Source organism: Dromiciops gliroides, chromosome 5, assembly GCF_019393635.1.
Source record: "Dromiciops gliroides isolate mDroGli1 chromosome 5, mDroGli1.pri, whole genome shotgun sequence".
NCBI classification, from domain to species: Eukaryota; Metazoa; Chordata; class Mammalia; order Microbiotheria; family Microbiotheriidae; genus Dromiciops; species Dromiciops gliroides.
In genome coordinates, this window is record NC_057865.1 from 106,068,773 (window position 1) to 106,091,184 (window position 22,412).

At 37.1% G+C, this 22,412-nt stretch overlaps 1 protein-coding gene across 3 annotated transcripts in view; it reads right to left on the reverse strand.

The window, feature by feature from the left end:
- LOC122727640 (putative RNA-binding protein Luc7-like 2) overlaps positions 1 to 22,412 on the reverse strand; it is a 114,704-nt gene that overhangs the window by 6,232 nt on the left and 86,060 nt on the right. For all 3 annotated transcript variants that reach the window (XM_043965309.1, XM_043965307.1, XM_043965308.1), the window contains 4 exons: positions 21,345 to 21,488; positions 16,548 to 16,724; positions 14,828 to 14,919; positions 13,405 to 13,434 (listed from right to left, as the gene is read on the reverse strand). In XM_043965309.1, the coding sequence (XP_043821244.1) occupies positions 13,405 to 13,434; positions 14,828 to 14,919; positions 16,548 to 16,724; positions 21,345 to 21,488 (443 nt within the window). The remainder of the gene's footprint in view (positions 1 to 13,404; positions 13,435 to 14,827; positions 14,920 to 16,547; positions 16,725 to 21,344; positions 21,489 to 22,412) is intronic.

Sequence of the window (22,412 nt, forward strand, 5' to 3'; positions counted from 1 at the left end):
TTAAAACAAGCCTAACTCTTCTTCCATGTGACAGCCCACTTGAAGACAGTTATAATATGTGGCTGCCAAATTCCCACCCCCATCCTTCTAGGCTTCTTTTTATAGGCTAAGCATCCCTCCTTCCTTCAACTCTCAGTGACATAAGCTCAAGGTCTTCTACCACTCTGGCTGCCCTTATATGAACACTCTCCAGCTTTATTTATCTACGTGTTCCTCAAAATATGGCACCCAGAACTATATACAACACTTCAGATATTGTCAGACCATGGAAGAGTACAGCAGGTCTATCACCTTCCTAGTTTTAGACACTATTCCTTTTTGTTAATGCAGCCTAAGAGTGCCATGGCACTCTAATGGCTCATATTAAACTTGCAGTCCACTAAAATCTCCAGATTTCTTTCAGACAATTTTCTAGCCACACATCTTCTGAGAAGCTAAGCTCTCTGAGAAGAGGAATTGCTTCAGTCTTTACATTTTTATCCCTAGTGCCTAGTATAGCAAATGGAACACAGCAAGTGCTTAATACTTATTGACTGTGGGACCCCAACTTTCTGAAGACAAGGGAGGGACTTAATATTTATCCCTATTAAATTTCATCTTACTAAGTTCAGTCAAACATTCTTGACTGTCAGGATCCTTTTGAATCCTATCAACCAATGTTTTATATGTCTTAGCTTTGTGTCACTTACAAATTTTATATGTCTCTAAGTCATTTGACAATATGTTAAACAGAACGAGGACAAGCATGGAGCTCTCTAAAATTAATCATTTACATTCTAATAGATATAGACAATTCAATGTAAAATCCAAAAGAATTTCAACTATGAATTTCAAAAGAGAAATTATTTGTACATTATTAATCTATCCTTGAAGTGTCAAAAATGCTCTAAGAATAGAAAACTGATAAAAGTAAAGATCCATCTCTTAGAGAAGTTAAATGATGCATAACAATCATCATATAAAGGCCAAAAGAACACAGAAACTACCTTATCTGACAAATACTTTTATCTCCTTGCAAATGAAGAGATATGAAAGACAAAGATGATACAAGATCATGTGCAATATTTTATAGATAGATGGAAAATTATAAAAAATTACCAGGACATCTAGGTGGCACAGTGGATAAAGCACTGGCCCTGGATTCAGGAGGACTTGAGTACAAATCCAGCCTCAGACACTTGACACTTACTAGCTGTGTGACTCTGGGCAAGTCACTTAACCCCCACTGCCCCGCAAAAAACAAAAACTAAAACAAAAAATTATCACCTCACAAAAGAGTGAAAAATAGGCAAGAGAAATGAAGTGCAAGTTAAGTCAGGTCCACTTTCCAGCATTTATAGATGAAAGTGAAAAAAAGAGATATGCAAATACATACATGTATTAGACATACAGAATTTTAAAGGTTAACAGGAAATTGAACTTTTTTCCCTCCTATTCTGAATTTAACAAACATCAAATAAATGCATTACTAGTAAACTGGAAAAAAAAGATTATAATATGAATCTGTGAATATTGTGAATAGGAAGAATGAATTTGAAGCTATAAAAAAAGGGGGAAGGGGGCAGCTAGGCAGCACAGTGGAAAAAACACTGGCCCTGGATTCAGGAGGACCTGAGTTCAAATCCAGCCTCAGACACTTGACACTAGCTGTGTGACCCTGGGCAAGTCACTTAACCCTAACTGCCTCACCCCCCCCCAAACGGGGGGGGGGGGGATTCTAAAGAAATAGAAAATAGCTGGTCTTGATATGAGGCTTTAAGATTTACAAAGCATTTCAACACCACCTGATTTGATCCTTACAACTTTGTAAGATTAAGTATTACTGTCATCTCTATTTTGCAGTGAAGGTTTAGAGCAGTTAGGTGGCCTGCCTGTAGACATACAAGTCACAGGTGCACCTTATAATTCTGGGTCTTGTCAGACTCCAAGTCCAGCACTCTTTCTACTATATCACAGATGGTATTAGGACCCCCCAAAAGTGACAGTATCAATTAATTCTTGATAAAAAATATAGGAAAGGAACAGGCAGGCTGTATTTATTGTAATTTTTTAAAAAAAAGACATGGTAAGCAAACACAGCTTTAAAAAGGTTCTTTCCATATCCCATACATGTTAAAATAATCCAGAATATCTTGACTGATGCAATCACAAATATCACTTTGTCTGATAATCTTATAACCACCATATTAAGTATAGTATAAAATAGAAACAGATTTGTCAACTGTTCACCACCATCATAAAAGATGTTCTGCACAAAGTCCAACTGAAAAAGATCAAATGAGATCTTTGCCCTTAATAAAAGCTCATTTCCTTCCTTCCCTGAAAAAGGCTGTCCTTACATAAAGAGGTCCTTTAAGTGCTCCTATTTGCAGAAAACACTGTTCTGATTACACTCAATCTTAGAATAACTAAAGAGACTCTCAATAAAATCCACAGCTACTCTAAAGAGACTGGTATGACAATTCACACAAGAAAAACCTAATCAGAATGCCTAGATTATGGCATGGAATTATATGGAAAATCTCCTGAATTAGTCCATTACTACATCTCTTGGTAGGCACACCAGAGAAATAAAGAACAAATGGGTACTTAACAAATGCTTATTGATTGACTGAAGATGACTTGGGTTATGGGTCTGGGAAAGACCATAGGGAAACAGGTAGGGGTAGGGGCTTTAACTTTCTTGCCTATCAGCTATGGAATGAAACAAAAGTACCTACAGGAACGAAATGATGATTCCCCGCTGAGAGTTAACAACAGTACTGTAGGGGCAGCTAGGTGGCGCAGTGGATAGTACACTGGCCCTGGATTCAGGAGGACCTGAGTTCAAATCCGGCCTCAGACACTTAGCACTTACTAGCTGTGTGACCCTGGGCAAGCCATTTAACTTCGATTGCCTCACCAAAAAAAAACAAAAACAAAAAACAGTAATGTATTCAATAAAACCACAAAATTTTGGAGTTGGAAAAGATCTTATAAGTTCCTAGTACAGCAGGTACTTAACAAATGCTTGCTGAATTGAACTGAATTAAGTGGAAGAGGGCAGCCTGTATCACATCTGAGAAAATGCCCAGTTCCTTTGATGAACCCAAACTGCTCCATATCACAAAAAACCCCACATTTTGCCAACATCAACGGTTTCCTGTTGTATGATCCAGAAGGCAAAGGAAAAGTATGTGGTAGTTGTGAACAGGATGCAAAATATAAGCAATGAGGTGTAATGATTGGAATGACACCACCTGCTGGAGGAAAGCTCTGCCATGAGGAGAAGGCGTCTGAGGGCAAGGCCATGCACCTTTTCTTTGGCGTCAGGAAGAGACGTGAGGGTGTGGGAGGAAGAGGGGGCAAGGCTGGTGTTCTTGCTCTCTTTCCTCAGGACACTGGTAGAGAGTGGAGCTAGAATGGAGCTAGAAATGCACTCTCCTTTTAATAGATAGAGGAATCTAGGCCTTTCTCTTTCTCTTCACCAAATTCTTATTCTCCTTAATAAATGCTTATAAGTCTAAACTCTTGGGGCAGCTAGATGGCGCGGTGGATAGAGCACCGGCCCTGGAGTCAGAAGTGCCTGAGTTCAAATCCGGCCTCAGACACTTAACACATTAGCTGTGTGACCCCGGGCAAGTCACTTAACCCCAATTGCCTCACTTAAAAAAAAAAAAAAGTCTAAACTCTTGCTAAAGCTTATCTTTTATTGATGACCGGGGCAGCTAGGTAGCGCAGTAGATAAAGCACCAGCCCTGGATTCAGGAGTACCTGAGTTCAAATCTGACCTCAGACACTTGACACTTACTAGCTGTGTGACCCTGGGCAAGTCACTTAACCCCTATTGCCCCCCCCACACACATACACAAAAATTATTGGCGACCACTCATTAGATATTTTAGAATTTTATCCCCTTACAGAGGAACTACAAAAGAGGAAATAGAGTAAATGATGCTATCTAGAAACTGTATGACAGAAAGAGAAGATAAGCTGGTCACATGGTAAGAGTAAAGGATGACAGGGAGATGGCTAGAGTGTTCCACTGTGAGGAATCCAAGGTTAGGAGAAAGTGAGGCAGACCTCCTGCACTGCTGGCTCAAAGGATGGACCTGTTGTGAATTTTCTGGACATGGGTATACAGGCATGGATGGGCTTCTATCTGCATCATAGGAGGGAACTTGCAAATCAATGATTCTCACATGTCCACAGTAGTAGGTTCTCTGACAATGAACTGTGGATCCCCACCAACCCAGAATAATTTATATAGAAGAAAATAGTATAACACATGCTGCACTTAAACAGACTTCAACATCATTAGCAATGATGACTGAGTACAAGAAGTGGTGAAAAACCACCAAGGATGTGCACGACTACAAAATCAAGGAGATTTGGGTTTTGTCATGTAGCAGGAATAAAAGGTAACAGCTTCCATTTACTCTACCAGTAGGGGATGAGGTAGCAGATGGTGCTAAATTCAAAGCTTTTGGACCTCCTATGAACATTGTCTTAACACTGTTGATATTCTGATGGAGGAAGTGAATTGTAAGAATGTTGACATTTATGTTACATGAATAAAACCAAATAACATAAAGAATTCGAAAGTAAATGGAATGAGGGTTCAAAGGCTCTCACTGTGGACACAAATAAGGGAGCTGACAGAACTAGTTCTATTATGTATTCAAACACAATGAACAACATTTCATGGGACACTTGGCTTTCTCACACTTCAGTGCTCATAAGGAACATAAACAAAATGTCAACCATGAATCTGAACTGCGGAAAATGAATCACAGATTCACAAACTCTCAGAGTTGGAAGAGAATCTAATCCAACCTGAACCTGAACCCCTCTACAACATACCCAACAAGTAGACACCCAGCCTCTATATGAAGACTTCCAATGAGGAGAGAAACCCATTACCTCCGGAGGCAGCCTGAAAGTAGAAAGAATACCATTTTTGGACAGCTCTAATTGTTAAGCAATTTTTAAAAAATAAAGTTTAAATCTCCCTCTTTCCAACTTCCCACCTGTTTCTGAATCTGTCTTCTTGGAACAAACAGAATAAATCTAATCCCACCTCCACACAAGAATCCTTTACATACTCTTATACAGCCGTCAGACACCTTTGGGTTTTCTCTTCATTGAGCTAAACAACTCTAAGTCTTTCAATTCTCACATGACATAAATTTGACATGCTTCACCAACCTGGCTATCCTAATTCATATGTCATTCAGCTTATCCACGGGATGCTCAGAAGTGAACACAACACTAAGGCAAAGTGCAAAGGGTTTTAGTCTTTCTTATGCCTAGAAAATATGCCTCTCATAAAGCAGGCAAGGACTGCATTAATCTTATAGGCTGCTACATCATATCATTAACCTATATTACGCTTTAAGTCGCTAAAAACCACTAGATCTATTTCAAACAAATAATGTCTAATATCATGCCTCATATCATTCTGTAATTATGAAGCTGTTATCTTGAATTCAAGTATAAAACTTTACATTTATTTCAAATGAATTTCATCTTCTTAGATTCAGTTCAATGCTCTAGCCCATCAAGATCAGTTTGGATTCTAATACTGTCAATCACTGCTTTAGTTATCATTCACAGCTAGGGGTCATCTGTAAATTTGACAAGTATGACCAAGTCATTGATAAAAATGTTAACACATCTCTGAAACATTCCATTGAAAACTTCTAGCCAAGATGATATTATACTACTCTGAGTCTAACCATATAACCAGTTCTGAATTCATCTAATTATATAATTGTCTAGCCACCATCTCTACATCTTTTCTGCAAGAATAGTATGAGACATTTTATCATATGATTTGTTAAACATCTAGGTAAGTTCTTATAATAATAATGATAAGAACTAGCATTTATGAGCACCTTAAAGTCTGCAAAGCCCTTTACAAATATTAAATAATTTGATTCTCACAACAACGGTAATAAGACAGATGCTATTATTATTCGCATTTTACAGATGGGGAAACTGAGTCCGAGAGGTTCAGTAACTTGTTCAGGTTGTGTTTGAAACAGGATTTGAACTCAGGTCTTCCTGATTCCAAGTTCAGCTCTCTATCCACTATTATCACCTACAGGCTTAGCATTCTCCTCTTTAACCAATTAAGTAATAATGCTCATCAAAAAATAAAATATTATTAGTCTAATATAAATTAGGTAAATGACTTTTTCTAGATGTGCATTAACCATCTGTTTAAAAAAAGTGATCTGTTCCAAAAATTTTCCTAGAAACTTAAGACAGGCTCACTGACTTATTAACATACAGACTCTATTCGCTTCCTCTTTATTTGAAAATTGTACATTTTGCACTTTTCCAGTCCTGTGGTGTCTCTCCTTTCCTTCATGATTTTTCAAATATCACTGACAATAGCTCAAAAATCTCAACCACCAAGTTCTTAAGTACTCATCTGGACCAGGTACCCTGATTTCACCAAAGACACTATGTGAGCCTTTACCATATTCTTATTTATCTTGAACATCAACCCAAGGCTAGCCACTATTGTTATGTCATTTCTACTGTAAAGACATCCATTCTCCTTGGCAGAAAAAAGAGAAGCAAAATCAGAACCAAGCAGCTACTCTATCCACTTCCTCCTGTTAAATCACCACCACCTCTCTGATGACAAAGATGAACAAGTTGCATACTGGGGAGCCCAGTGAAAAATGAACTGCAAAATGTGTCTTAGTAGCAAGAGATTTGTACCTGAGAGAGAAAGAAGCCTTACATCTAGGCTACAAAAGTGTTTTTCAGTAAAAGAGCTAGAGAACAAGGACACTTTTCCTCTCTCATCAAAAAGGGAAGAAAATTAGAAGGGTCGAGGAAGTACACTACCAGCCATGCCCAAAGAACTGGTTGTTTTACCCAGACATCTTTCTCACAGGGAAAATTTCTACAGGGAAGGGAGAAGAAGAGTCATTTGGCTGCTGACAGCAAAGTAAAAAAGGAAGCATCAAAAAACAAAGAATAAGGGCAGCTAGGTGGCGCAGTAGATAAAGCACCAGCCTTGGATTCAGGATGACCTAAGTTCAAATCTGGCCTCAGACCCTTGACACTTACTAGCTGTGTGACCCTGGGCAAGTCACTTGACCTTCATTGCCCCGCTAAAAAAATTAAAAAAAAAAAAAAAAGAAGAAGAAGAAGAGATTGAGTTAGGAAGCAGTAGATATGAAGAGCACCAAATAACATCATAAATAACAGGAAATTTGATATAAATTAAAGAACATCAATTACACATCAGAGAAATACATGACCAAAAAAGCAGGTGGGCCAAAGGGCACATACCTGTGATATTATGATAGATGCAGCATAAAGGATTAGAATACAGAGACGGGGCAGCTAGGTGGCGCAGTGGATAGAGCACCGGCCCTGGATTCAGGAGGACTTGAGTTCAAATCTGGCCTCAGACACTTAACAATTACTAGCTGTGTGACCCTGGGCAAGTCACTTAACCCCAATTGCCTCATCAAAGAAAGAAAGAAAGGAAGGAAGGAAGGAAGGAAGGAAGGAAGGAAGGAAGGAAGGAAGGAAGGAAGGAAGGAAGGAAGGAAGGAAGGAAGGAAGGAAGGAAGGAAGGAAGGAAGGAAGGAAGGAAGGAAGGAAGGAAGGAAGGAAGGAAGGAAGGAAGGAAGGAAGGAAGGAAGGAAGGAAGGAAGGAAGGAAGGAAGGAAGGAAGGAAGGAAGGAAGGAAGGAAGGAAGGAAGGAAGGAAGGAAGGAAGGAAGGAAGGAAGGAAGGAAGGAAGGAAGGAAGGAAGGAAGGAAGGAAGGAAGGAAGGAAGGAAGGAAGGAAGGAAGGAAGGAAGGAAGGAAGGAAGGAAGGAAGGAAGGAAGGAAGGAAGGAAGGAAGGAAGGAAGGAAGGAAGGAAGGAAGGAAGGAAGGAAGGAAGGAAGGAAGGAAGGAAGGAAGGAAGGAAAGAAAGAAAGAAAGAAAGAAAGAAAGAAAGAAAGAAAGAAAGAAAGAAAGAAAGAAAGAAAGAAAGAAAGAAAGAAAGAAAGAAAGAAAGAAAGAAAGAAAGAAAGAAAGAAAGAAAAAAGAACACACAGAGAGACCAAGAGGATCTTTAGCACATAGGTGGTCTTCATGTGTAGGACTAATGATAAGTCAAGGCCCAGAAAAATTCAAGATTCAAGTACATATTACACAAATGGTACAAGTGTACATAATTTCAACATTGAAATTGAAAAAGCAGCAGAGAATATGAATCAAGGTAAGGATTTTCTCCTTTGAATAAAAAGCTCTGTAACATTACAGTACTGTCAGGCAAATCAATTAAACAAGTATTTACAGAGTACCTTCTTTGTGATAGATATAATGGAAGATATAAAGATTTAAGAGAAAATACAACACAAATAACCAAAGAATAATTAGGTGTAACATGATGTAATGACTAACTATAAACAAAAGGTAGCAGGGGAAATATCAATGCAATTTCAGTGGTATGTGAGAAAATTTTCACTCTCCCCATTTTCTTCTGAGAGGTTTTAGAAATGTTGGAAGAAATAACAAAACACATATGTGTGGCATTATTTTCTTTAAAACTTGAAAGCAATAGAAACCATCTAATTATAGCAAAATGAGCAAGATATTAAGTTTTCTAGACTCAAGTTTTCTATTGTCAGAGAATGCATTTATTTATTTTTTTTTTTTAGTGAGGCAATTGCAGTTAAGTGACTTGCCCAGGGACACCCTCCCGATTCCAGGGCCAGTGCTCTATCCACTGCGCCACCTAGCTGCCCCAAATGCATTTATTTTTAAGAAAGAATCTGATGAGGGGCAACTAGGTGGCACAGTGGATAGAGCACCGGCCCTGGATTCAGGAGGACCCGAGTTCAAATCCGGCCTCAGACACTTAACACATACTAGCTGTGTGACCCTGGGCAAGTCACTTAACCCCAATTGCCTCACCAAAAACAAAAACAAAAAAAACAAAGAAAAAATTTTTTAAAAAAGAAAGAAAGAATCTGATAGGAAAAACCAACCTCAAATGCAAATTTTGCCACATGGAAATCTGACTCTTCTCAGGTACCTGAGCTAGGTAACCAAGGATCAAGCTAGGATCAATTTTTGCATCAGATGATGCATTTTAATTGTTTAAAAGTTCAAGATTTTTAAAAAGAGAAAAAGTTTACTTGTTTAAGTTAAACTTCTCTACTCCTTTACATCTTAGGCTATTTCCTAATTTGGTAAAGTTTCAAGAAGACCAATTTTTCCAATTACTGTACAAGATAGAGGAATCCAAAGCAGGCAAGGATCAAGGGTAAGACGTTAAGTCATTCAATGGCCTTACCATCATGATTCAAAAAGAATTAATTTCAATTCAATGAGCATTTATTAAATGGCTACTACATGAAAGGAATAAGGTTTGCAGAATCCTAGGCTGGGAACCAAATATTTTTTTAAATTGTTTATTGGGGCAGTTAGATGGCGCAGTAGATAAAGCACTGGACCTGGATTCAGGAGGACCTGAGTTCAAATCCGGCCTCAGACACTTGACACTTACTAGCTGTGTGACCCTGGGCAAGTCACTTAACCCTCATTGCCCAGCCCCCCCCCAAGAAAAATTGTTTATTTTAAAATATTTGCAGTATTATTTTTCAAAATCAATCAAGTCCTAAGTGTATAGCAGTAGCAAATATATTTCTGCAATGACCTAAGATTTTTAGCAATTCCTAAATTATTTTCATCTTTCTTCTGTACTGATAATTCAATACAGTCTCAAAAATTACAAAGAATGTCTGACAAAAGTGCACTATTTTATTCAAACTTAGTGAGTCATCAAGCAAATGACTTTAAAATCTTCATGGAGTTCTACAGTAGAACTCAAGATACCCATATCAAATATTCTTTAAACTTCTAGATTTTAAGATACTCAACTTGTCTCTTGAAGAGCCTAAATTTTTAATTAGGTTCTCAAAAACTCATTAATCTAACTGAATGAACAAATGAATGAATGAAGCATTTGTAAAGTACTTACTATGAACAAAGTAACTAAGCTCTAGCTCTGGAGCCAGTTACTAAGGGGTGGAGATACAAACAGAAAAATAAGACAATCCCAGCTTCCAGGAGCTCACATTCTAATGGGGGAAACCACACTTACAGAAAAGCTTCAGCTGTGTTCAATAGAAATGTTCCATGGTATTTAGGGTACAGTAGCAAAGCAGATAATCTGCTTTAATGTTATTTCTGCTGATGGAAATAACATGCCTTATGCCTCATCTCATCAGTTTCAGCACTTGACAATGCAAGGAACTTTGATGGCAATATTTTTATTTTTCCACCTGCACTGAATTTTCACTGTTGCTATCTTATTTTTCTTCTGGTCTTCACAAGAATTTTATGGTTGTTTAGAGCTGTAAGAATGCTTCACAACAGAGAAGGGACGGGGGCGGCTAGGTGGCGCAGTAGATAAAGCACCAGCCCTGGATTCAGGAGTTCCTGAGTTCAAATCTGGCCTCGGACACGTGACACTTACTAGCTGTGTGACCTTGGACAAGTTACTTAACCCCCATTGCCCCGCAAAAAACAACAACAACAACAACAGAGAAGGGACCTTGAAGAATGGATAAAACTGAAATATGAAGGAGAAAGGGAATTCTAGATGAGGAACTCTATAGGAATGAATGTTATATATTAAGTAGGACATGTTTCCTGTCATTTTCTAAGACAAAATGAATAGACCCAGAAAACAGATTTGAAAAGGGTCTCTCTTTTAAGAACGATATAAAAACACACCAAAACAACTAGAGCTTTTATACTGGACTAATGAAAAAAAGGTCATATTGTGAAATACTAATATAAGTGCAACTATTACTTCTATGACTCCAACTGTTACTGGTTAGTTAGCAGTGATATGGTGCTTTACAACTTGCTAAATGTTTTTATAAATATTTCATTTAACCCTCACAACAATCCTGGAGGGAAGTGCTGTTACTATCATACTCAGTTTACAGATGAGGAAATGGAGGCTAACAGACTTGCCTAGAGATCACAGCTAATAAGTGTCTGAGAGTAGATTTAAACTCAGGTCTTCTTTACTCCAGAGCCAGCTCTCTATCCACTAGATTAAGACATTTGAAAATTTTAAATCTATGAATCTGTGCATAGTTTTATACACAGACTACATGTTAAATTTAACTTTCACAGTGTATTCACCTTTTCTATTTTGTAGACGTTGGAAAAGGGGGTGGTTTCGATCTGAAAACAATGAAGCGAGATAGAAAAGAATAGCACACATATGTCTTAGCAGTTCTCATTTATTCAAATCTTGTTAAGTGCAATGACAGACTTGGAAAACAACACCCCTGAAAGACTTCCTTTAATAACAAGCCTTCCAAAAATTCTTAGCTCCTTCTTTTTCTCTCCTTTACTTTCTTACCCATTCAGAACAAATGCAATTTACTTATTCCAAGATAAATCCTCACTTCAGAAATAGCATTTCCAAACCTACCATAAGACAGACAGCTCTACCATGTCCAAAGCTATCACTCTCCCCATTTTATAGCACATTTTGACTCTGTTCCCTTTCATACAAGGCTCCAATTCCAAAGTCTGATCGCTGCTTTGGCCAAGAGAATATTTTGCTGCCACTGTCACTCACACTTCCACCATTCCTGAGATATTCTCTGCTAGTCTTAAACATTAATACTTAGAATACCTACTTCTACAGCCCCTAAGAAATACATGTTATAGAACAATTCCTTTCCACCCAATACACTGACTGCAAAGCTGTTTTTTGTGCACATAGCCAAGGTACAAAGGATAGTTAATATGGAATACTGAAGAATGATGCATGTATCCATGAAGCAGCAAATAATGGTGAACTATCAAAGCAAAGGGAGAGCTAAAGGGCAAAGGGAGAAGAAAAAAAATCAAATGAAGTGATTCTCCCAACTCTCCTATTTAAGTGTTTCTTCATCTGAAAATGAGCAAGCTGAAGTAGATGATCTGTACGTTTTCTTCTGATTCTAACTGTATAATCCTCTCTCTATTCCTCCTAAACTAAAAATCTCTTATCTATCGATAATCTAGCAAGATATTTACAATCTGAGAAGCTATATGGAGAAATAATGCGCTGTTAAACAGAGATTTTATATGCCCCTGTCCCCATTAAATTCAATTCAAGCATTAAAGTGAATACTATGTGTAGGGCCAGGTGCAAAGGATACAAAGGTGAAAAGAATTCTAGAGTTTACCCTTGAAGGGCTTATAATTTAGATAAAGCAATAAGAAATGTATACAAGTGACAAAATGGTTAAGATTACAGGGATCAAATGAGATGGCAAGAGTGATTCCAAGATGCAGGAATCACTCTTACCTGAGATTTTTTAAAAAACGATAGATGAGTTGGGTTTTGAAGGAAGACAAGGGTTTTAACAAGCAGAGATAACTACACAGATTTTATATAGTGCTTTAAATATATAGGAATCATGTAAAATAATACTGGGAAGGTGGCCAGTGTTATTGTAAAGATTTAGTAAAGGCATTATATTTCAGGATAAAGACTTTATATTTTATTTGGTAAGCAAGAGAAAGCCAATTGGAGTTGGGGGGCACGGGGGTTGAGTAGGAAAGGAACAAAACGCCTGATGACACAATAGTAAGACCACAGATAAAGTCAGAAAGAATAAACATTTTGGAGCATTTAGAGCTGTTCTGTGACTTCCTCCAACTGTACAAATTGGACAGAGGTTGCAGAGAAGCTAAATGGCAGTGATTATTAGTATTGGAATTAGTATAGTATGTCAAAGAGGCAAGAGATTCAAGAACAGACGAGCGATAACGAAATAGCTATCTAAGACTGTAAAAAGCCGGAAGTGAAGTCAAGACAAGGTTTTGAACTGCCAAACAGGGAGGGATTATGGAATTAGAGGTCTGTGATGACAGCAAAGAAGATTCAAAAGAGAGGGAGGGGCATGATAAAAGTGGAAGGGTGGGAGGCTAGGGTCAAAAGAAGAAAATCTCAGGGTTAATACTTTTGGAAATTGAATTCCTAAAAGATAATGAGGCTAAGTTAATAACACCTTAAAACTATCTTAAATGGGTGAGAAACTCAAGAGAAAAAGGTGTTAGAAGGTATAGTAATGTGAATAATCTCTTATGATAAAGATAAAGGGCAGAAATTACCAAAACCCAAGGGCCAACATTACCAAATAAGGTGGGAGAGTGTTTTAAAAATCAGTAGATGGGAAGGTAATAGATTATCAATGACTGGGTGAATTCAAAAGGCATTTGATTTCCTGAGTGAAGATGGCAGACCGAGATCTTAGAAGTTACAGTTGAGATTGAGATGTTGACTATTCATCCTAATTCTGTGTTTAAGCATGGTCTATAAAAATTACTTTTTAAAAAAACGAGAAATCACAATTAATCCTAACCAGCTATATAGTACACCTACCTTTTAGGATTCTTGCTATGCGATCGGGACCTGGAGGAAGAAGAAATAAGGTGTTTTTAGGCTAAAGATCATAATGACATTTATAATGATTTTAACAATTAATTTTTTCCCTTTCTAGATAGAAAAGTGACTCTAAGGACACATTTTGATGACAATCCAGCAGCCTCCCATCTGGGAACCTACTCAACAACTCAATATTAACTCCTCTCTTAGATTGAAATGGGAAACAATGGGACACAAAAATAAACACTTCCCTCCTCCCCTCTCCACATTCTCTCCATGAATATTTCTCAGACTAAAAGAAACCCCAGCCTTCTGACCTTTAACTTTTAGAAACACACAATGGAATTTCTATTACTAGCTCTATCACCCAGGGATATAAATATTCATCCTGAAGTGAAAGGCCATGAGAACCCCTAGAGATCTAACTATCTTAAGATTGACTCACTAAGGTATTCTTCCTTCAAACTCCACTGGTAGATAGGAATACAAGAGAGGAATCCAATCTATTTCCCATCTCTTCCTTTGAATTCTAGTGAATTTGAGTTAAATAATCTACTTTAACAGCATGCTTATAAAATGAGAGTCTCAAATTTAAGTCCAAAAAAGCCACACACAATTTTTTAAAAATTCTATCATATCAGGACAAATTTATTGGCCCTTATAAAAAGTATAGGGCTGGAAGCAGCCAGTGTCTGAAAAAAAGACAGAAGCTCACTTTGCTCATTATTTCTTCATCTCAAAAGAGTTTAAATTTTTAAGGAGCTAAATGACCAATTAATTATATACTTGCATAAAAGAGTGATTTACTAAGCACAACATATGCCAGTAAAATACCCTCTAGTGGACCTATAGAAACTATATTTCTTTTTTTTAAAGTGAAGCAATTGGGATTAAGTGACTTGCCCAGGGTCACACAGCTAGTAAGTGTTAAGTGTCTGAGGCCAGATTTGAACTCAGGTACTCCTGACTCCAGGGCCGGTGCTCTATCCACTGCCCCACCTAGCTGCCCCAAAACTATATTTCTTAATACATTCATAATCTAATTTTTTTTTTTAAAGATTGAGTATTACTATATTTTACCAATAATGGAAGTACAGGGACAACTCACAGGCCCAGTCTCTATCCTGACTGGCAACGAATGGGAACTTTGACCTGCTCCATTTCTGACCTGGGCTGCTTCCCTCCTCTTGAGGCAACCTGTGGCTTCCAATTCCCACATTAACATTTCCCATATTAAAGTTGAGCTTAGCGTACAGTAGAACTCCCAAGCTCAAAAGATATACCAGACTCAGACTCCCAAGTAGTTGGCATTAGGCATTCAGTACCACATACAACGAACTCACACACCTTACAGAAACAGAACAGTCGATCTTAATAATAACCATATTAAAATATTTAGCCTTTCATGCAGGTTCTATACCTTCTCAACTTCTCCCTTTCTTCTCTCTCTCTTTCTTCTCTGCGCTTCAGGCGTTCCTGATTTCTTTTCTCTTGCTTCTCAGCTACAACTCTCTAGAAAAATAAATACTGATTTAAGCAATAATTGCAAACCAATTTTAATATGATGCATTTTTTCCAAGATAAATTTTCTTTCTTTTTGTTTTTATTTCACCACTTCTTATTATAGCCCTTCTTCCACCACCTCCCAGAACTATCTCTTATAAGAATCAAAGCTAAGATTCAGCAACACTAACCAATGTATTGAAAAGGTTTTACATCATATATAGTACAAGAATTTATTCTTAACTTGTTCCACTGACTTGTGTATTTTATCTTTCATTTCCAATGTGAGGAAAATCCTGCAAAAACAAATTCTAATACTATCTAAACAATTTACATTAAAATATTTGGTTCTAAAGAATATTATTTTACATTTTTTGGATGTGACCAATGTGAGAATTTATAATGCTTGACTGGGAATGTTACAAGAGTTTTGTTTCTTTCATTTTTCTCTTTGTTTTTTGGAAGAGGTAGAAGGAGATGGAAGGGAGAAAAAATAAATGCTTGATGAATGAAACAAAAGAATATTATTTTAAATAAATTACATTACAATAGCTAAAATTTATATATTATTTTAAAGCTTGCAAAATGCTTTACAAATGTCATCGAATTTTATCCTCACAGTAACCCTGGGTGGTGATGCTATAATTCCTATTTAACGGATAGAGGAAATGAGGCTGACAAAAGCTAAGGGATTTGGGGGGCAGCTAGGTGGTGCAGTGGATAAAGCACCGGCCCTGGATTCAGGAGTACCCAAGTTCAGATCTGGCCTCAGACACTTGATACTTACTAGCCGTGTGACCCTGGGCCAGACACTTAACCCTCATTGCCCAGCAAAAAAAACACAAAACAAAACAAAACAAAAACAAACAAAAGTTAAGGGATTTGCCTGGGGTTATATAGCTAGTTAGTATCTGAGGTAGGATTTGAACTCAGTTCCTAACTCCAACTCTATTCACTATACCACCTAACTACCTCTCTCTATATCATCTACTGAAAATTAGAAATCTTTTTCACACAATCAGAATTACAGGAGTCATCAGAGGCCACCCATTCTAAGCTCCCATTCAATGGAGGAGTGCCTTCTATAATTCAAGTGCTCACTATGTATATGGCCAATGTTAGGCACTGGGCATACAAGGATAGATCTAACACAGACCCCACTCTCAAGGAGTTTACAATCTAACAGTAAGGAAAATACATCAAAGCAATTAACTACAAAACCAAGTAGAATTGTGGTTCAAGGACAGTGCTATGAGGATCATCAACCTTATCAAAATGAAAACTTCCTTCTAAAAAAACTAGTTTTCCTGACTTTCTTCAAGTCCCAGTTAAAACCCTACATTATAAACAAAGTCTTTACTGATTTAATTCTAGTGCCTTTCCTCTGTTGATAATCTTTAATTTATCCTGTATATAATTTGTTTGCACCAAGGTTTTTTCATTTGGTCTTCCATATTAAATTGTGAACTCCTTAAAAGCAGAGACTGTCTTCTGCCTTTCTTTGTATCCCCAGCTTAACACAGCTCCTAGTACATAGTGGGCACTTAATAGATGTTTACTGACTGACATTCTATTAATTCAGAGACATTAGAAGAATAAAGAAAAACTGGACATAAAGGTCGTTATAGCCAAAGTACCTTTAACTCTTCAAGTTTCTCTCTTATTTCAATAAATCCCAGGTGTAGTTTCCCCCCAAAATGATCAGCTAGTCGCCTGTCATTGTCATGAAGACCCAAATAAGCAGAGCATACTTCACAGACTCGAAGTTTCTGTTGTTGGAAGCTGGAGGCTGGCATGGAATTCCGGTAGACTTCCTGAATGATGGAATAAAATGAGCAGTTATGTAAATATCAACAGGAAAAAAGAAATTAATAAATTAAATGTAACATTTTTCCAGATACCTTAGGAATTAACCATGTCACCCCCATTATTGTCCATCAAAATTACTTTCACAAAAAACACAAAAATTATTTTAGTCCTGAAAGCATGTTGCCTCTTTACAATATGTACCTTCTTAATTTTGAGGAATCTAAAAATATCTCATATCTTTTTCCACTTCCATGAAATAGTATTGTTAATAGGGACAAGGGAATAATAGTACTTTATATTTATATTCAAGAGAAATGAAGATAATAAAGTTTAATGGACTTGCTTAATGAAAATCTGGGTAATGTTAAGTTTTCATGGTGGTTTGGGGGTGGGGGAGTCAAAGTATTACCTTTGGAACTTGTATTTATGCACAAAAATGAGAAGAGCAAAAATCTTTAATATCTCCTCTAGCTTTGGGAGTTCAATCAAAAACTTTAGGTGCAGCTTAGAAAATCAGTTGCCAACAATACCTTAGAGAATATGCATAGTTTTGGGGGGAGGGGACATGACCTCTAAAGTCTATTCCTAATCTAAGATTCTATGATTATAATTAGATTGGGGTTCCTAACATGGGATCTGTGACCTAGTTGTTTTTTTAAAAATAACATTTCCCCCCTCAATTACATGTAAAAATCAATTTTTAACATTTGAAAAAAAGGTTCTGAGTTCCAAATTTTATCCTTCCTTTTTTCCCCTCCCCTGAAACAGGTAAGAAATCTGATATAGGTTACATATGTGTAATCATGTAAAACATATTTCCATATTAGTCAAACTAAAGAGAGGAAGAAAGCAAGAAAGGGGAAGGGGAAGGGGAAAGGGAAGGAAGAAAACAAGCTTCAACCTGTATTCAGACACCATCAGTTCTTTCTCTGGAGGTGGATAACATTTTTCATCATCAGTCCTTTGGGATTGTCTTGGATCATTGTACTGCTGAGAATAGCTAAGTCATTCATACTTATTCATTATCCGACACTGCTGTTACCGTGTACAAAGTTTTCCTGGTTATTATTCACTTCACTCTGCATGTGGATTAGTGTTTTTTTTTTAATTTTCCTAACTATATGCTAATAAAGTTTATTTCCCTTGAAATCCTATGTATTTTACTTTATGCATTTAAAAACATTATTCTGATAAGGGGTCTAGGGACTTCACTGGACTGCCAAAGGGTCTGTGACACAAAAATGAAGTAATCCTAGACTGGATGACCTCTAAGGTCCCTTTTAAGCTCCAAAAACTAAATTAGCATTCTACTTACAGACAGTGTATGTCAGAAGTTCTCAATATATCAGCAATATTATAAAGACAAGTAACTTAGCCTTAGGAACAACAACACAATGACCAAACGATTCCAGAGGACTCAAAGATGAAATATGCAACTCATGTCATACTAACTCACAGAGAGCTGAGAGACTCAGAGTACAGACCAAGATATTAATATTTTTGGGCAGGGGAGCAGGAGGCAGGGGGAGAACATGGCCAATGTAGGCATTCATTTTACTTGAATATACATGTAACAGTGGTTTTTTTTTTTCCTGCTTTCTCAATGTGGGGGTAGAGAATGGAAGGAAGAGAAAGAAAATGTGAATATGAAAACAAAATGTAATTTTTTAAAATTTCAAGGTCATTATGATCAATCATTATACTATGCTTTGTGCTGTGCTATAAATATTACGGGGCACTGTGACAAAACTTTCAGTGACATAGACATACCACAGATCACGATTTAAATCACTTCACTTAATTTTTCTTATCATTTGACCGATAGTTTTAAGCTCCTTTTGGTCTGTGACTTTTTACTCCCACCGCATTGCCTAGTGTTTGGCACAAAGTAGCTGCTGAATAAATGCTTGTTGACTGACTGACAAAAGGAGAGTTCATATTGCTTAAGCACATGTCTCTTAGGCAAGTACAATTGGGCAACCTTTGTATAAAACATTATTTAACAAAGATTCAAACAGCCTTCTCTTACACTGCTTCCTCACCTTCAAAAAGAAAGATGTTTTAACCTTTCTGATCATTGTCCTTTGACTCCTGAGCAATAGTCATAACTTTATGATTTCAAAATCATAAGCCTTGTGGGCTCCAGCTCATTTTCTCACTGGAATTAATTTCCTGCCTTACTAAGTAGGGAGTGTTACTGTTACATTTCATATGTCCCATTAACACTATCCTCTTTCAAAGGAAATGATTGCCATCTTGTGTGATTTTAGGCCATTAACGACACTAAAGTATGACTGTGTTTTCACCATGTTCCCAACAATCTGCATAGTTGCAACAGGGAAACGAAATAAGACTGTCATGTTCCCAGTGCTATCCTTCTTTCTGGTTTGGGATTATAGTCACTCACAGAAATAAATCATGCACAAAAACCTAGTTAACAAATAACAGCCTTGAGTGTCAAAGAGCCTAACTACCGGGTGTAACATTGTTGCCAGAAAAATATGCTTAACAATTCCAATGGGAGAAGCCAGCAAAGTAGTTCTCTTTTGGAGAAGTCCTAGGAAGAAGAGCAAGGACTCCTTAAATTAAATGGTACTTAGAGTAGCTAAGATGAGTAGGGAACAATCAGGGACAGCGACAGGGACAGGAATGAAGGTAACTTAATAGATGGTTTGGGGGAGATGTAGGGATGAAAACTGTAGATAAGTATTCTTTGTTGCTAACAACTAAACAGAATAGTTGGTATAACAGCTTAAAGACATATTGTATCCCTAAAGTTCCTTTGTAAATTAGTTATCTGAAATTCTGAATTGATCTCTCCCCATAGAAATAACTGTTTATTGAAATAAATTCGTGCAATAATTCCTGACATATAACTCCCTTACACATGAACAGGAGCAACTAACAAGAACTTTCTTCTATTTTCTCATCACAGCCCAGATCCCACTAGCCAACAACAATGGGCACAGTATAAGGGAACAGGGAAATCCTTGCCATTAGGTTGAATGAAAAAGGAGTTACAGTAATGATAGTTTGACTATATTAACATTTTTACCTAAATTCAGCATTTTATACACTGCTACTACAACAAAATGCATCAAGTTTTATTTATGTATTTAAAAGGCATTTAACCTACTTTATAAGTCAGGGATTATTCAGCCATTTCTCAGTCACTGTGGAGCTATATTTTGTATCCAGGTTTTTAATATCAATGGTATTCTGAATATTTTTGTCCATGTGGGTCCCACTTGGGAATATAATCCCCGTAGTGAAATACCAGAGACAAAGGGTATAAACAATGCAGTAGTTTCTTATCTAATTCCAAACTGTGTTCCAAAATGGTTCACAACTCTACTACCAGTGAGGCAATGTAACTATCTTCCCATGACCCTTGAAACATGAAACTATTCCCTTAACATCTTATTTTTTTCTTTTTCTTTTTCTTTTTGGTGGAGCAATACGGGTTAAGTGACTTGCCCTGGGTCACACAGCTAGTGTCAGGTGTCTGATGTCGGATTTGAACTCAGGTCCTCCCGAATCCAGGGCTGGTACTTTATCACTATGCCACCTAGCTGCTCCCAACATCTTTACTAATTTAATAAATGTAATGCAATACATCAGACTTGTTTAAAGTACCATCTCCATCATTACTTGTGATTTTGAACAGTTTTTCAAAAAGGTGTCAACTATTTCTTTTAAACATACTTCATGTCTTTTGACATTTAGGTAAAAGTTCTTACTCTTATAAAGCTATGTCAATTCCCATTAGATTTTGGATGTCTGTCTTTTTATCAAGGATTTATATGCAAAGATTTTTTTCCTCACCCAATACATTTTCTTCTAATTTCAGCTAAAAAAATTGTGATATATCAATGTAATGGAATGTTACTGAGGCCATAAGAAGTGAAAGCAGATCCAAAAGAAGAAATACAATGACTTCAATAATGTAAATAACACATACTACCAGGTAATAAAACTTAAATCAAACACAACAATGTTGGTGCCAAAACTATCAAAATCTGAGGATACATTCTTCCTGTTAACAAAGAATAAACCACAAAAATATAGTGATAATGTATGGCATAAATGAACTTTGCAGGGGAGACAGGGCTGCTGTTTGTGTGGTTGGCAGGAAATATTTGTGGTATTTTTAAAAAGTATCAATATAAAACTAAGTTTTTGGTTTTTTTTTAATTGTAATCGGGGGCAGCTAGATAGAGCACCGGCCCTGGAGTCAGGAGTACCCGAGTTCAAATCCAGCCTCAGACACTTAACACTTACTAGCTGTGTGACCCTGGGCAAGTCACTTAACCCCAATTGCCTCACTTAAAAAAAAATTGTAATCATGGGGCAGCTAGGTGGTGGAGTGGATAAAGCACCAGTCCTGGATTCAGGAGGACTTGAGTTCATATCCAGCCTCAGACACTTGACAGTTAACTAGCTGTGTAAGCTTGGGCGAGTCACTTAACCCTCTCTGCACCGCCCCCCCCCCCAAAAGAGTTAAAGGAAGAATGTCTGAGTCAGTATTTATAGACAGATATAAAGCATTTAACAAGAAACATAAATACTTACATGAGTACTTCAAAAAAACCACCCCTTCATCATCGAACAATGTTTTAAGTTACCTCTGCCTCTCTTTTCTTTGCTCGGGCTTTCTCCACTTCATCCATTACTTTCTGAGACTCCTCCACATTTCCTTCAGCTCCCAGTTGTTCCACTTTGGCTAGTAATTTACCAATTTCCTCATTTAATTCATGGACACGTTCTGCCTAGTAAGAAACAGAAAAGATAATGAATAAAATTATGCATAAGTAAAGTTAAAAGTTACAAATTTCAAGCCTATTCTTTTAAAATCCTCAACATTATTCAAGCTGTCTAAACTTAAGGCATACTTTATTTTATGGTGCTTTGCAGAAATTGCATTTTTTACAAATTGAAAGTTTGTGGCAACCCTGGTCTAGCAAGTTTATTGGCATCATTTTTTTCAACAAATGTATTCACATTGTATCTGTGTCACATTTTGATAATTTTCACAATATTTCAAACGTTCCCATTATTATCATACCTGTTACAGTGATCTCACCAGTGATCTTTGATATTACTATTGTAATTGTTTTGGGGCAACATGAACCATGCCCATATGAAACAGTGAACTTAAATCAATAAATACTGTGTGTTCTGACTGCTCCACCAACCTAGCCATTCCCTATTCTCTCTACCTCTCCTAAGGCCTCTCTATTCCCTGAGACACAACACTTGCAATTAGGACAATTAATAACCCAATAATGACTGCTATGTGTTCAAGTAAAAAGAAGAGTCAATGTAGAAAACTTCTTTGTTGTCTTATTTTTAAGAGATTGCCAGTCACACACACACACACACACACACACACACACACACACACACACACACACACACACACACACACACTCCTCCCCCCTGCAACCTTCACCAACCACCACCACCCTTATCAGTCAGCAGCCAAAAACACTGAGGTAAGACCTTCCACCAGCCAAAAGATTATGACACTGAAGGTTCAGGTGAGTTTGTATTTTTCAGTAATAAAGGATTTTTTCATCAAAATATATACATTTTTAAAGACATAACACCATTGTGCACTTAATAGATTATAGTATGAACATAACTTTTATATGCACTGAGAAAGCAAATAATTTGTATAACTTCTTTTATTG